Source organism: Electrona antarctica, assembly GCF_951216825.1.
Source record: "Electrona antarctica genome assembly, chromosome: 19".
NCBI lineage: Eukaryota > Metazoa > Chordata > Actinopteri > Myctophiformes > Myctophidae > Electrona > Electrona antarctica.
The window spans coordinates 44,231,933-44,249,388 of NC_136800.1; the positions used below are offsets into that span (position 1 = coordinate 44,231,933).

Below are 17,456 nucleotides of genomic sequence, written 5' to 3' on the forward strand. Positions count from 1 at the left end.
ATTTCCCAGAAGCCCTAGCAGCCCAGAGGATGACTTGATTTCCGGTTTCGTCATAACACGACGGCCTCGTCACCAAGTAAGCCTTGCCGAGCCATGAGGCCCACAGGGCAGGAGCCCATCTCCTGTTTCTGTAGCGTGAGGCAGCTTGATGTACAGGTACACCCCCTGGACATGACGCTAGTATGTTGCAGGGACTTGCCCCCAATCCAACCATTGATGCGGAGTGTCAAGCAGGGAGGCACTGGGTCTTTGGTATGACCCGGCCGGGGATCGAACCCCGACCTCCCAGTCTCAGGGCGGACACTCTAACCACAAGGCCACAGACCTCGTCACCAGGTCCGGTACAAATCCGCTATTTCTTTTTAATTTTGCAAATCTTTACCAGAGCAGGATTCCGTCTCCTACAGCCCGGAACAGAGCGTCGGTGCTGGGGTTGATGGGCAGGACATGTTTGCAGTCTGGGTCTTTCTCCAGAGCCGAGTTGATCCAGTTGGCGAAGGCATAGCGTTCCTCCTCTGCAACACGCACGCACGCACACGCACACGCACACACATCCAATTAGCTAATGCATCCTCCAATTCACCTCAGTTTCTGCAGTGGTGCGTGCTCTTCCCAAACCCCCCCTCACCCCCGCCCTCTCTCACCCTTCCCTATACTGTCTGTCTCTCCTACACTGTCTCCCTCTCAGCTGTCCTACTGTCTGTCTCTCCTACACTGTCTCCCTCTCAGCTGTCCTACTGTCTGTCTCTCCTACACTGTCTCTCTCTCAGCTGTCCTACTGTCTGTCTCTCCTACACTGTCTCCCTCTCAGCTGTCCTACTGTCTGTCTCTCCTACACTGTCTCCCTCTCCTACAATGCACTGTCTCCCTCTCAGCTGTCTGTCTCTCCTACACTGTCTCCCTCTCAGCTGTCCTACTGTATGTCTCTCCTACACCGTCTCCCTCTCAGCTGTCCTACTGTCTGTCTCTCCTACACTGTCTCCCTCTCAGCTGTCCTACTGTCTGTCTCTCCTACACTGTCTCCCTCTCAGCTGTCCTACTGTCTGTCTCTCCTACACTGTCTCCCTCTCAGCTGTCCGTCTCTCCTACACTGTCTCCCTCTCAGCTGTCCTACTGTCTGTCTCTCCTACACTGTCTCCCTCTCAGCTGTCCTACTGTCTGTCTCTCCTACACTGTCTCCCTCTCAGCTGTCCTCCTGTCTGTCTCTCCTACACTGTCTCCCTCTCAGCTGTCCTCCTGTCTGTCTCTCCTACACTGTCTCCCTCTCAGCTGTCCTCCTGTCTGTCTCTCCTACACTGTCTCCCTCTCAGCTGTCCTACTGTCTGTCTCTCCTACACTGTCTCCCTCGCAGCTGTCCTACTGTCTGTCTCTCCTACACTGTCTCCCTCTCAGCTGTCCTACTGTCTGTCTCTCCTACACTGTCTCCCTCTCAGCTGTCCTCCTGTCTGTCTCTCCTACACTGTCTCCCTCTCAGCTGTCCCCCTGTCTGTCTCTCCTACACTGTCTCCCTCTCAGCTGTCCTCCTGTCTGTCTCTCCTACACTGTCTCCCTCTCAGCTGTCCTACTGTCTGTCTCTCCTACACTGTCTCCCTCTCAGCTGTCCTACTGTCTGTCTCTCCTACACTGTCTCCCTCTCAGCTGTCCTCCTGTCTGTCTCTCCTACACTGTCTCTCTCTCAGCTGTCCTACTGTCTGTCTCTCCTACACCGTCTCCCTCTCAGCTGTCCTACTGTCTGTCTCTCCTACACCGTCTCCCTCTCAGCTGTCCTACTGTCTGTCTCTCCTACACCGTCTCCCTCTCAGCTGTCCTACTGTCTGTCTCTCCTACACCGTCTCCCTCTCAGCTGTCCTACTGTCTGTCTCTCTTACACCGTCTCCCTCTCAGCTGTCCTACTGTCTGTCTCTCCTACACCGTCTCCCTCTCAGCTGTCCTACTGTCTGTCTCTCCTACACTGTCTCCCTCTCAGCTGTCCTACTGTCTGTCTCTCCTACACTGTCTCCCTCTCAGCTGTCCTCCTGTCTGTCTCTCCTACACTGTCTCCCTCTCAGCTGTCCTCCTGTCTGTCTCTCCTACACTGTCTCCCTCTCAGCTGTCCTCCTGTCTGTCTCTCCTACACTGTCTCCCTCTCAGCTGTCCTACTGTCTGTCTCTCCTACACTGTCTCCCTCTCAGCTGTCCTACTGTCTGTCTCTCCTACACTGTCTCCCTCTCAGCTGTCCTACTGTCTGTCTCTCCTACACTGTCTCCCTCTCAGGTGTCCTCCTGTCTGTCTCTCCTACACTGTCTCCCTCTCAGCTGTCCTCCTGTCTGTCTCTCCTACACTGTCTCCCTCTCAGCTGTCCTACTGTCTGTCTCTCCTACACTGTCTCCCTCTCAGCTGTCCTACTGTCTGTCTCTCCTACACTGTCTCCCTCTCAGCTGTCCTACTGTCTGTCTCTCCTACACTGTCTCCCTCTCAGCTGTCCTACTGTCTGTCTCTCCTACACTGTCTCCCTCTCAGCTGTCCTACTGTCTGTCTCTCCTACACTGTCTCCCTCTCAGCTGTCCTACTGTCTGTCTCTCCTACACTGTCTCCCTCTCAGCTGTCCTACTGTCTGTCTCTCCTACACTGTCTCCCTCTCAGCTGTCCTACTGTCTGTCTCTCCTACACTGTCTCCCTCTCAGCTGTCCTACTGTCCGTCTCTCCTACACTGTCTCCCTCTCAGCTGTCCTACTGTCTGTCTCTCCTACACTGTCTCCCTCTCAGCTGTCCTACTGTCTGTCTCTCCTACACTGTCTCCCTCTCAGCTGTCCTACTGTCCGTCTCTCCTACACTGTCTCCCTCTCAGCTGTCCTACTGTCTGTCTCTCCTACACTGTCTCCCTCTCAGCTGTCCTACTGTCCGTCTCTCCTACACTGTCTCCCTCGCAGCTGTCCTACTGTCCGTCTCTCCTACACTGTCTCCCTCTCAGCTGTCCTACTGTCTGTCTCTCCTACACTGTCTCCCTCTCAGCTGTCCTACTGTCTGTCTCTCCTACACTGTCTCCCTCTCAGCTGTCCTACTGTCTGTCTCTCCTACACTGTCTCCCTCTCAGCTGTCCTACTGTCTGTCTCTCCTACACTGTCTCCCTCTCAGCTGTCCTACTGTCTGTCTCTCCTACAGTCTCCCTCTCAGCTGTCCTACTGTCTGTCTCTCCTACACTGTCTCCCTCTCAGCTGTCCTACTGTCTGTCTCTCCTACACTGTCTCCCTCTCAGCTGTCCTACTGTCTGTCTCTCCTACACTGTCTCCCTCTCAGCTGTCCTACTGTCTGTCTCTCCTACACTGTCTCCCTCTCAGCTGTCCTACTGTCTGTCTCTCCTACACTGTCTCCCTCTCAGCTGTCTGTCTCTCAGCTTTCCTACTGAGAAAACAAAAAGGAAAATATAACAAGCTAATGGACACTGACTAACACAAGTTCTCAATGACGGCGGGTCCATTTGGTTCCATTTGAACACTGTACTGACCCGTGAGGGTCCATTTGGTTCCATTTGAGCACTGTACAGACCCGTGAGGGTCCATTTGAACACTGTACAGACCCGTGAGGGTCCATTTGGTTCCATTTGAACACTTTACAAACCTCAAACCTTTTCATTTGGACCCCCAGTGGTGAGAACCAGTGGACTGTGACACATTCAAACAAGTGTGGCTGTTTTTTTATTCCTACTAACCGGAGAAGGAATGCTGAGTTCCTACACTAGAGATCTCACTGGTGCCCCCGAAGGCCAGGAGGCCTTCCTTCTTGTTGATGGCCTTCCTGAAGCCCTGAGCCACATGGTCGTTCTTCAAGTCCTGGCAGATCTGGGGGGGGGGGCGCGCACACACAGACAACTTTGGACATGAGAAGGACCATCTATTGTGCTTTATTAGCCTGTAAAATTATGGGTTTCTATCCAAATTCAGAAGATTGGTAGGAAGGGAAAACAAGACAGCATTACTCTGCATCTGATCAGTTACGTAAGTAAATTGTGAGATTAGTTAGATTAGAGTGAGTGAGTGAGTGAGTGAGTGAGTGAGTGAGTGAGTGAGTGAGTGAGTCATCTGAAAGGTTTTCATTTTAATCTAATTTTTCGTCAACTAAAACTACATCAGTATATTTAGTCATAGTTTAGTCATAGTCATCATAGCGTAGTTTTTACTTTGTTTGTGAGTGAAACCTGACTAATGAAAGCTCATGAAATGTAGACGACCTTAGAGGACCTAGTCATAGTTATTTAGTGTTAGTGTTTCTGTGAAAAAAAGGTAGTCGACGAACATTTGTTGTCATAATTCTCTAAGGCGGGGCGCGGTGGCACAGTCGGTAGTGCTGTCACCTCACAGGTCATGGGTTCGATTCCAGCTGATGGACATTTTCCATCCATTGTCAATGGCGTTTACAAAACAAACATTGAACTAAAGACAAACATTAAACCAGTGTATAGGAGGGGCTATAGCGCCCCTCAAAAATAATAGTAATAATAATTTTCTAAGGCAAACTCAACACTGATTTAGTTAATTAGTTAGTTAGTTGGTTAGTGAGTTAGTGTTACCTACAGAGGTGAACTCCACAAAGTTGATCTGGTTGTCCTGGTCGCGGTCCAGTTTCTGGATCAGTTCTCTGATCTTGAAGCCGGGCATGGTCAGGTTGACCTCCTTGAACAGGTCGCTGAGCTCCGCGTCGCAGATGAAGCCATTACTGTTGGTATCTGTAAAATATAGAAACAACGGAAAAGACGTTTGGTAACCGTAACAGATCAACAACAGACGAAGACGGCGATAGAGGCGATAGCAGGCGATTTACAATTTACAATTTACAATTTACAATTTAGGCATTTAGCAGACGCTCTTAATCCAGAGCGACTTACAATAAGCAAGAACAAAAAGCATGGGAATACATCACATATGTAAAAAAGCATTTATCGCGAAACATGCGTAAGCTAAGAACGTGACTAGAACATATCTATATAATGACACTATACATATAAACTATAACTAGAACATATCTATATAATGACACTATACATATAAACTACACATATATGCTATACTATGCTGTACATATATACTATGAAGTGCTATGACTACTATACACTATATACTATGAAGTGCTATGACTACATACAATGCACTTATTGTGCTGTCTACATGACATGCTATAAGTCTGTTTCAAATGCTATATAAGTCTAAGAAGTGCTGTCTAAGGGGGGTAGGGTAAGTGCTATGGGCCATGATGGAGTCTGAAAAGGTGGGTTTTCAGACTACGGCGGAAGATCGGGAGTGATGCTGCAGTTCTGATTGCAACGGGAAGTGCATTCCACAGTTTTGGGGCCAGAAGGGAGAAGAGTTTGGGACGTGTGGAGCGTTGTCCCGGCGTTTTTAGTGAGGGTACTTCCAGCTTCCCTGCGTTGGCTGATCTGAGTGCGCGGGAGGGTTTGTAGGGTTCAATCATGCTGGCAAGATATGGGGGAGCCATACCTTTGGTTGCTTTAAATGCCAACATCAGAGTTTTGTATTCTGTGCGGGCAGCGACCGGGAGCCAGTGCAGGCGATGGTCGAAAAGTGGGCGGAGGAACATCGGCCGAAAAGATACAAATAATTCATCTTTTGGGCGACATCGCCCGGCGATAGTGGGCGATTGGGCGATAGCCAATTAACTGGGCCCTAACTGGGTCCTAACTGGGTCCTAACTGGGTCCTGACTGGGTCCCAACTGGGCCGGCCCGAGGCTCAGCCCGGACTGAACAATTACCATACTTTTTTGAGGGGCGCCAGCCCCTCCTATATACAGCTTAACTCCTGTCACATTTCCCATTGACAATGAAATGATAATTTACGTCAATATGTATCTGAGCAAACGTCATGATGATGTACGATAGGAGCGCCCCTCACTTCACACAGGTGTGATCTTTGTGCACAGGGTGAAGTGGTCCTTTAAGCACAGAGTACATGAGTAAATGTACTTAGTTACTCGGTGACACCAGTGATGATGTCATAGTGACACCGGTGATGATGTCATAGTGACACCAGTGATGATGTCATAGTGACACCAGTGATGATGTCATAGTGACACCAGTGATGATGTCATAGTGACACCGGTGATGATGTCATAGTGACACCAGTGATGATGTCATAGTGACACCAGTGATGATGTCATAGTGACACCGGTGATGATGTCATCATCATACAAACAGAAAGCTGCTGTTATCTGAGCAGAAAACCCTCCACACCAAGTCCTAGTATTCACCGTCTCACACATCCATTCAATGTCTCACACATCCATTCAATGTCTCACACATCCATTCAATGTCTCACACATCCATTCAATGTCTCACACATCCATTCAATGTCTCACACATCCATTAAATGTCTCACACATCCATTCAATGCCTCACACATCCATTCAATGTCTCACACATCCATTCAATGTCTCACACATCCATTCAATGTCTCACACATCCATTCAATGTCTCACACATCCATTCAATGTCTCACACATCCATTATATTCTCCATTCAATGCCTCACACATCCATTCAATGTCTCACACATCCATTATATTCTCCATTCAATGCCTCACACATCCATTCAATGCCTCACACATCCATTCAATGTCTCACACATCCATTATATTCTCCATTCAATGCCTCACACATCCATTCAATGCCTCACACATCCATTCAATGCCTCACACATCCATTCAATGTCTCACACATCCATTATATTCTCCATTCAATGTCTCACACATCCATTCAATGCCTCACACATCCATTATATTCTCCATTCAATGCCTCACACATCCATTCAATGTCTCACACATCCATTCAATGTCTCACACATCCATTCTATTCTCCATTCAATGTCTCACACATCCATTCTATTCTCCATTCAATGTCTCACACATCCATTCAATGTCTCACACATCCATTCAATGTCTCACACATCCATTCTATTCTCCATTCAATGCCTCACACATCCATTCAATGCCTCACACATCCATTCTATTCTCCATTCAATGTCTCACACATCCATTCAATGCCTCACACATCCATTCAATGCCTCACACATCCATTCAATGCCTCACACATCCATTCAATGCCTCACACATCCATTCTATTCTCCATTCAATGCCTCACACATCCATTCAATGCCTCACACATCCATTCAATGTCTCACACATCCATTCAATGTCTCACACATCCATTCTATTCTCCATTCAATGCCTCACACATCCATTCAATGCCTCACACATCCATTCTATTCTCCATTCAATGTCTCACACATCCATTCAATGCCTCACACATCCATTCAATGCCTCACACATCCATTCTATTCTCCATTCAATGTCTCACACATCCATTCAATGCCTCACACATCCATTCAATGCCTCACACATCCATTCTATTCTCCATTCAATGCCTCACACATCCATTCAATGCCTCACACATCCATTCAATGTCTCACACATCCATTCTATTCTCCATTCAATGTCTCACACATCCATTCAATGTCTCACACATCCATTCAATGTCTCACACATCCATTCTATTCTCCATTCAATGCCTCACACATCCATTCAATGCCTCACACATCCATTCTATTCTCCATTCAATGTCTCACACATCCATTCTATTCTCCATTCAATGTCTCACACATCCATTCAATGTCTCACACATCCATTCAATGTCTCACACATCCATTCTATTCTCCATTCAATGCCTCACACATCCATTCAATGCCTCACACATCCATTCTATTCTCCATTCAATGCCTCACACATCCATTCAATGCCTCACACATCCATTCTATTCTCCATTCAATGTCTCACACATCCATTCAATGCCTCACACATCCATTCAATGCCTCACACATCCATTCTATTCTCCATTCAATGCCTCACACATCCATTCAATGCCTCACACATCCATTCAATGCCTCACACATCCATTCAATGTCTCACACATCCATTCAATGCCTCACACATCCATTCAATGTCTCACACATCCATTCAATGTCTCACACATCCATTCAATGCCTCACACATCCATTCAATGCCTCACACATCCATTCAATGTCTCACACATCCATTCAATGTCTCACACATCCATTCAATGTCTCACACATCCATTCAATGCCTCACACATCCATTCAATGTCTCACACATCCATTCAATGTCTCACACATCCATTCAATGTCTCACACATCCATTCAATGTCTCACACATCCATTCAATGTCTCACACATCCATTCAATGTCTCACACATCCATTCAATGTCTCACACATCCATTCAATGCCTCACACATCCATTCAATGTCTCACACATCCATTCAATGCCTCACACATCCATTCAATGTCTCACACATCCATTCAATGTCTCACACATCCATTCAATGTCTCACACATCCATTCAATGTCTCACACATCCATTCAATGTCTCACACATCCATTCAAAGTCTCACACATCCATTCTGTTCTCCTTTCTCGCCTTTACTGCTGGGGAAAAATGTGTGTGCGTGAGTGCATCTGCACATGCGTGTGGCGTGCGTGTGTGTGTGTCTGCAGTATGTGTGCGTGCAGCAGCAGCTGACAGACAGATGTTCTTGCTGAGATTTGAAGATATATGGAACCTTTGATCTACTGCACGCACACGCGCACACACACACACACACACACACACACACACACACACACACACACACACACACACACACACACACACACACACACACACACACACACACACACACACACACACACAGTAACAGTTATCAACGTACACACACACACACCTTGGAGTTGCATTGGTACAGATACAGAAACAGTATTGGCTTGCACAGAAGTGACTCAGTACACATGAGCGCACACGCACACGCACACACACCCACACACAGATCACAATAATTTCTGTACACAGTAACAGTTATTAACGTACACACACACACACACACACACACACGCACGCACACACACACACACACACACAACTCACCAATCTTCTCGAATGCTTCCCTGAGCTCCTCCATTTCTCCAGGGCTGATCTTGTCTGACTCCGACATGATGACACTGGAGAGAGACAGAGAACAGAAACCAAATGAACCCAACGGTCCTACTTAACTCACGTTCACCCAATAGAGCCTGCAGTCCCTTATACAAGTATATTTTAAGTATTTTTAGTAACTCCATGAGTTAAGGTACTGTACAGCCATCTCCTGTGAGATTATCTGATCCGTCACACTCCTGTTGTCTCCTGTTTACAGACCTTTAACACATGTAGACCTGAGGACGGTTCTACAGAAGACATTTTGTACAACCGTCGACATTTTTTAAATGCCTTCTAAATCCTGACAGTTTTCTGAAAAACCCATGTTTCTATGTCAGTGGTTCTCAAACATATTCATGTCAAGGACCCCAAATAAATATGACATTGGCCGCCGACCCCCATCTGAAAACATGTTGTTCCAGGGACCCTCCCAGAAGCAAAGATTTGAGTTAAAAACCCGCTCTGTAACAATATATATTCAAAGATTTCAGGCACATTTTCACGATTTTTCAAAAACAGCAGACCTACAAGCTCGTAGCGCGGCACAGATCTGCTATTTTCCAATAGCTAAAGCATAGCATAATGCTTAAAACACCAAAAAGGGGTTCCCGCCCAGAATGGGTTAAAGGTTTACTCATTGTTCCGTCTGTTGACTTATAGGCTCAACGTCTTGAGGCTGTAGAGTTGCTGTGTTGAGACATGGCTGTGGGTTGTTCTGTGGGTCGTGTGGGTCCTAATACTATAAAAAGCTGTCATTATTTGACTGGGTTTCCATTACATCCACAGCTCATGAATGTAATTTCAGAACAACTGCTGCAACAACTGAACATTTGTTCAAAGATTGATGGACAACCTTTAGAAACTTTATACATCCACGTATGATAACAGCATCCTAAGGTTAGCAAGGGATATCAACTCTAATACTAAGCATGTGTTGTATGGAGAATATAGGTCGATACCTTCAGGAAGGAGATAATGGTGTACCAGCATATAATAAGGAGGTCTTTTGTAAAGGGGTCTTTTGTCCACCAGTCGACCTTGAGGCTTAATCAGGAGTCGTAGTAGCCACGGGATAATCTAAGCGGTGGACATTGCTCTTGTCTTCATGTCTTTATGTATGTAAATTGTCTTGTTCTTTGTGTTGTGTCAAATGTGTGTATACCGGTATGTGTTCTGCAGTGGCGTGCACAGACATTTAGAGGGGCAGGTGCTCAAGTGGAAAAAAGGGCACCTTAATAGTGTGAGATTTATAGATTGTGGGGCCTAAATAATATATTAGAAGCTTTTTATCAAGAATTGATCAATGTTACCATGGTCCACATACTGTACAGGAAAAAAAGGGGAAAAAAAGTGTTTTTTTTTTTTTTTTTTTTTGAAAGGGCACATTGCCAAAAGGGCAGGGGGTGCTCTAGCACCCCCTAGTGTCTATCTGTGCACGCCACTGGTGTTCTGCATACTTGGCTGCTGGGTCGCAAGACACATTTCAGTGTGAACTGACAATAAAGTACTATATCATATCATATCATATCATATCATATCATATCATATCATGTAACTTTTGGCTCCTTGCTCGAGTAAAATCACTCATACTGTACTTTTGAAGTCAGAATGCTTGTCTTGCCTCGTTTATGTACGTTATGTTTTCTGAGCATACCTAGTACAGATCCTGCAACAATAAGACCATCTACAAACTTCTTCGCAAACACGACATTCTCACAAGATATGTATGTATATACATGTATACATTTCTTTTTCTACTTTTACACACGTACATTAGTGCCCTACTTCAGGGGTTCTCAACGTTTTTGGCCGGGGACCCCCGGAAATGCTTTGGCAACGTCTCGGGACCCCCGCCCCGCCCCCTCCCGACCCCCAATATAAATTGACTGCTACAATAACCTTAAACCATTTTGGGCGGGAACCCCTTTTGGTGTTTTAAGCATTGTTATAATTTAGCTATTTAAAAATAGCAGATCTACAAGCTCATAGCGCGCCACCGCTTGTAGGTCTGCTATTTTTGAAAAATCGTGAAAATAAAATTAAAAAAAAACCCCTTTTTTTTTTTTGAAAATAATTGGGGGACCCCCTAAAATAATTTGGCGACCCCCCGAGGGGTCGCGACCCACGGGTTGAGAACCCCTGCCCTACTTCATCATACAAGTGTGTCACACAAAAGTGGTGAAAATAGCCGACCTACAGGCCCAGGACAACATGCTGTGACACGTTGGGAGTCAGTTTTAGATAAACGTATCTCATAAACGTATTGGTTGGAAATAATAACGTGTTCCTTCCACTCGCTGTGTCCAAACCGCGGAAACTCCCCCCTGTCAGGTGAAAAGAAGCGGCTGTTTCTCTCCCCAGGTTGGCAGAGGGAATGCAGCGCCCAGGATTATAATAAGGGAAAAGTAGCGAAATGTGTGGCAAATCTGCAAAACAAATGCTTACCACTAGCTTTCTTCACAGATGTGTTCATAAAGGTGTCTACTATCACATATACATTTGTTCCAACCCAACTCCCTTGGGAAACTTTTAGTCATCATAGCTTAGTTTTAATTTAGTTTCTATTTTGTTGTCAGTGGAAAAAGGTAGTCAACGAACATTTTTCGTCATAGTTTTAGTCGACCATCCAGGAGGTAAGAGGTGAAAGAGGCATTCCTTTGCTTCCTGTAACAGTCACACCTAACCCTGATCCCAGATAAAGCTATGGTGAAAGGCAGCAGGTAATGCAAGCACGCAGAAAAATAATGAACTAGAAAAAGTGCCCTTCTGGGCACAGGTCTCCACCAGGAGGATAGGAGTGTGTGTGATGTTTGGCTAAATGTTTAGGAGTAATATAAACATGTTTGTTTCTTGCAACAATTTTCTTCATTTTGTTGAGGAAATGCAGAGCCAGATCACTCATAGCATCTCTGAGGATAGAATTCTGGATGAGCAGGACATGTGCAGCATTTTGTACAAAACGGGCTACTCCTGAAAACTTTGGAAGGCAATCTTAGCTAATCAGTGTAGAATCGGAGAAATCCAACAGGCTCGTCTTGATCACATGACTACAGAGATCATGTGTACCGATTTGCGTGAGATTTGGATGAAATCTGTGCGACTAACAGAAATCGGCCTCATGGTGGCGCTATAACCGGCAGATGTGGAGGGATGCAGGGAAAATGTTTTTCCATGGCCTCTAGGGAGTGCACATACATAAGTTGTCGATGCAGTTATAGGTAAAAACAGGATTTGGCCTGTTATAGCGCCACCGTGAGGCTGATTTGGGGAAAAAATTGTGGCATGTCGTCCTCGGCCTAGTGGAAATGTGCGTGTATAATTTCATGGAAATTGGACACTGCGTTTGTGATTTGTGGCATTTTGTTTGAAACGGACCAATCATGTGAGCTTTGGAAGCCAATCAGGATGGAAGATGGGAAATTGTGCAGATCTGTGTTGATCACATGACTATGGAGATAATGTATACCGAATTGTGTGATGTATGGATAAAATGTGTACGAGTCATCTACAGAAATGTGTTTTGTCTAAATCGGCCTCATGGTGGCGCTATAACAGGCCGTTGAGGAATATTTGGGGCAGAGGTTCGTCGTTGGCATCCAGGGAGTGTGTGCAAAGTTTGGCATGGATCGGGCCAACGGTGCCGGAGATTAGCTGATAACGGACGGACGGAAGGACGGACGGACGGAAGGACACACGGACGGAGTGCAAAACATACTCTCTCCCCATGCCTTCGGCCTGGTGGAGACAATGAATGAACAGGAATTGAACATGTACTCAATAGAGCTAGAAGCGCAGTAGTAAGGAGAAACTGTAAATAGTTTAGCATGTGTCCATTAGTTTAGTTTTTTCCATTCGTTTTAACTTTTATTTCCTTTAGTTAGTTTTCAATCAACTTAGTTTAGATTTGTTTTCAAAGTGGGTTTGCTGGTTTGAAAGATAGATTTATTTATTTATTTATTTTTTTGTGGCTTTCGCCTTTATTTTATATTTTGTATGGAGGGATAGACAGTAGGCTGACAGGAAATGGGGAGAGAGATGGGGGGAAGACATGCAGTAAAGGCTGTCGGGATCGGGAGTCGAACCCGCGGCACACTGCCAGACTGGATTACCAGCCAAGGTGCCTGGACCACTGAGCCATGGCCCAGGCCGAAAGATAGTAGTTTTAATTTAGTTATAGATAGTGATAGTTTTGGTTTTATTACATTCAAAAAGCTTGTACTGTTGATCTGCTATTTTCGAACAAGTCTCTGTTCGTTTAACTTTAGGCACGTATACGTTGATGCCAGTACTATTTGTACTCTTACTCAAGTCAAACTCAAAAGTTGAACAAACGACATTTGTACTTGTATTTCTACAGTATATTGTGGTACGCAAGTAAGAAATATACCATACTACCATACTGGGCGGGAACCCCTTTTGATGTTTTAAGCATTATGTTATGCTTTAGCTATTGAAAAATAGCAGATTTACGCTATGAGCTAGTAGGTCTGCTATTTCTTTTAAATCGTGAAAATGTGGTGAAAATCTTTGAATATTCTTTCAGAGCGTTTTTAACTCAAATCTTTTCTTCTGGGGGGGTCCATGGAATTACATTTAATTTTGGAGGTCCTTGACATGAAATAGTTTGAGAACCACTGACATAGAAACATAGGGTTTTTCAGAAAACTGTAAGGATTTAGAAGACATTTGTAGAATCGTTCCCAGGTCAAAATGGCCTGCAGGACAGCTGAGCCACGAGATGCAAAAGCTGAATGAAAACTACCCTGTTTACTCTGAGACGGCGCAGCTAGCCTCTAGCTAGCAGCTACCACAAGAAAGAGGGGAGGGGGGGGGGGGGGATTTACCCTCCCAAGGGCCCGCATGCTAGACAAAATGTCAGGGCCCGCGTGGTGCATTTCGGTCGCGCGGCTAAGCTGTGCGACGTATTTTGTTTTCATTTCGCTGTAATTTTGGGGTATCCAGCCCCACCCCCAAAAGAGAAAGGCAGGCAGGCCGACAGACTAGTCACTGAATGGATGCCGCCACTAGGGGCCAGTAGTGCACTAATGCAGTTTTACAGCAAAATATTTCACAATGTGCTCTAATTATAAAATCACAGTAAGAGAGATGAGCAATAAAGAAAGAGTAAAGCCACTATAGTGCACTGATGCAGTTGCCAGTTTTACAGCAAAATATTGGGGGTATTTTGGTGTAATTTTGGGACCCAGCCCCTCGCATTCCCACCAGGTTAAGATTCCACAGATTGAAAGCCCATTCATGTTTCCATCGATCATTGCTTGCTCAGTGGTAAAAGATGTGAGCACTTACGCAGGAGACCAGTGTTCAAATCTTGAGTTAGAACAAGACAGTTCCACACAGTTCCTACTGTACAGTATGGCCTGCATTTTCGTCACCGCTAAACCCATAGAGCGTTAGCCCCCCCCCCCCCCCCGCTATTCATTTCAGTGGAAGTTGCTCAGTGGCGTTTTGGAGCACCCGGAAGACTTCCGGAAGTATAATTATAACTCAATGGCTCGAGCAGGCGGAAGTTTAGCCTAGCCTAGCCCCGGACCTCAATTTTGAGGTTTATCCCTAAACGTATTCTTCCCTAAACTACACTTTTTTTTTTTTTACTATTTTGAAAAACATTTTTGAATAGTTCAACTAGCCAATCTACATTGACACGTTGTGAGCTTGTAGACTGGGCCATTTTAACTATTCAAAAATGTTTTGCAAAATAGTGAAAAAAAAAAGGCAAAGAAGTTTAGGGATAAGGGGTTTAGCGGTGACGAAGATGGAGCCCTACGTATGTATCTGTATTAAAATATTTTCAAAGCTTTATGTGTTATTATATTATCATTCAAATCGTAGTGTTCTGCCAATGGGGGCCCACTTGTGATATCCCCACGGACCGCCCAGTGGGGCCCCCTGCAGGCCACAGGGTGAGAATGGCCGCTCTCGCAGTCAACCGCGTGGAGACGGCGTGAATGAATAGCCTACATTACAGCTGTCTGTGGGAGAAGACCTCAAGGTGGCTGTTCGTAGCTACAGTGGAGTCAGTACTGCTGTGTGGGGCCGAGACATGGACCCTCACAGTGGAGTCAGTACTGCTGTATGGGGCCGAGACATGAACCCTCACAGTGGAGTCAGTAGTGCTGTATGGGGCCGAGACATGGACCCTCACAGTGGAGTCAGTACTGCTGTATGGGGCCGAGACACGGACCCTCACAGTGGAGTCAGTACTGCTGTATGGGGGCCGAGACATGGACCCTCACAGTGGAGTCAGTACTGCTGTATGGGGCCGAGACATGGACCCTCACAGTGGAGTCAGTACTGCTGTGTGGGGCCGAGACATGGACCCTCACAGTGGAGTCAGTACTGCTGTGTGGGGCCGAGACATGGACCCTCACAGTGGAGTCAGTACTGCTGTATGGGGCCGAGACATGGACCCTCACAGTGGAGTCAGTACTGCTGTACGGGGGCCGAGACATGGACCCTCACAGTGGAGTCAGTACTGCTGTGTGGGGCCGAGACATGGACCCTCACAGTGGAGTCAGTACTGCTGTGTGGGGCCGAGACATGGACCCTCACAGTGGAGTCAGTACTGCTGTATGGGGCCGAGACATGGACCCCCACAGTGGAGTCAATACTGCTGTATGGGGCCGAGACATGGACCCCCACAGTGGAGTCAGTACTGCTGTATGGGGCCGAGACATGGACCCTCACAGTGGAGTCAGTACTGCTGTATGGGGCCGAGACATGGACCCTCACAGTGGAGTCAGTACTGCTGTATGGGGCCGAGACATGGACCCTCACAGTGGAGTCAGTACTGCTGTATGGGGCCGAGACATGGACCCTCACAGTGGAGTCAGTACTGCTGTATGGGGCCGAGACATGGACCCTCACAGTGGAGTCAGTACTGCTGTGTGGGGCTGAGACATGGACCCTCATTGACAATCTGGGGAGAGCAACAGGCTTGAACTCATGCTTCCTTCATGCCTGAGTGTCCAAGTCGCTCCTTTACACCTGACAGGGGGAGTTTCCCTGGTTGGACGTAGCGCATGGGAGGAACACGTTATTCCAACCAGTTCCTTTCCCCTCCAGGCCAGGGGGAGGCAGTTTAGAGACCAGGATTACTGCATGTTTTTTGTGAGGGTGCCTACCCTAGGGGACACGGGGAGAACATGTGAGGGTACCTACCCTAGGGGACACGGGGAGAACATGTGAGGGTACCTACCCTAGGGGACGCGGGGAGAACATGCAAACTCCACACAGAAAGGCCCTTTCGCCAACCCCGCCTCGGGTATGGGCACTGATGACGCGGAGGCGAGAACACGGCGCCAGCGCCCGCAGCGTCCCCTGCGGGAATCAAACCCAGGAGGCCAGGACCTTCTAGCTGTGAGGCGACAGCACTACCGACACCACGGTGACACCGCCACCGTGCCCCCATTTTGGCGTTTTCACTGTTTGTTTTGCTAGACGAAGAACATCCCCTGTCTACCAAAACAAACAGTGAAAACACTGCTATTATCACTAGTCTGGGTCGTGGGCAAACATCTAGTCTCTCTTTTGTGTGATCGACCAGAAAAGGTTTTGGAATCACTCACTGTTTTAATCTATAGCCTAATGCTCTTAGCTGGGCGGAGAAGAGCTATAGCCTAATGCTCTTAGCTGGGCGGAGAAGAGCTATAGCCTAATGCTCTTAGCTGGGCGGAGAAGAGCTATAGCCTAATGCTCTTAGCTGGGCGGAGAAGAGCTATAGCCTAATGCTCTTAGCTGGGTGGAGAAGAGCTATAGCCTAATGCTCTTAGCTGGGTGGAGAAGAGCTATAGCCTAATGCTCTTAGCTGGGCGGAGAAGAGCTATAGCCTAATGCTCTTAGCTGGGCGGAGAAGAGCTATAGCCTAATGCTCTTAACTGGGCAGAGAAGAGCTATAGCCTAATGCTCTTAGCTGGGTGGAGAAGAGCTATAGCCTAATGCTCTTAGCTGGGCGAAGAAGAGCTATAGCCTAATGCTCTTAGCTGGGCGAAGAAGAGCTATAGCCTAATGCTCTTAGCTGGGCGAAGAAGAGCTATAGCCTAATGCTCTTAGCTGGGCAGAGAAGAGCTATAGCCTAATGCTCTTAACTGGGCAGAGAAGAGCTATAGCCTAATGCTCTTAGCTGGGTGGAGAAGAGCTATAGCCTAATGCTCTTAGCTGGGCGAAGAAGAGCTATAGCCTAATGCTCTTAGCTGGGCGAAGAAGAGCTATAGCCTAATGCTCTTAGCTGGGCGAAGAAGAGCTATAGCCTAATGCTCTTAGCTGGGCGGAGAAGAGCTATAGCCTAATGCTCTTAGCTGGGCGGAGAAGAGCTATAGCCTAATGCTCTTAGCTGGGCGAAGAAGAGCTATAGCCTAATGCTCTTAGCTGGGCGGAGAAGAGCTATAGCCGTCTAATGCTCTTAGC

General features: G+C 46.8%; 1 protein-coding gene and 1 long non-coding RNA gene across 3 annotated transcripts in view; both read right to left on the reverse strand.

Annotated features, from left to right (window-relative positions):
• LOC306912408 overlaps positions 1-17,456 on the reverse strand; it is a 330,734-nt gene that overhangs the window by 25,636 nt on the left and 287,642 nt on the right. The gene's annotated exons all lie outside the window — the stretch shown is intronic.
• Positions 1-17,456, reverse strand: part of LOC306912401 (plastin-3-like) — a 65,400-nt gene that overhangs the window by 25,636 nt on the left and 22,308 nt on the right. For both annotated transcript variants that reach the window (XR_013788371.1, XM_079488589.1), the window contains exons 2-5: positions 8,982-9,055; positions 4,551-4,702; positions 3,689-3,818; positions 383-515 (exon numbers count right to left, since the gene is read on the reverse strand). Coding sequence is in view for 1 of the 2 variants with exons in the window: in XM_079488589.1 (XP_079344715.1) it covers positions 383-515; positions 3,689-3,818; positions 4,551-4,702; positions 8,982-9,048 (482 nt within the window). In the remaining variant the exon portion in view is untranslated. The remainder of the gene's footprint in view (positions 1-382; positions 516-3,688; positions 3,819-4,550; positions 4,703-8,981; positions 9,056-17,456) is intronic.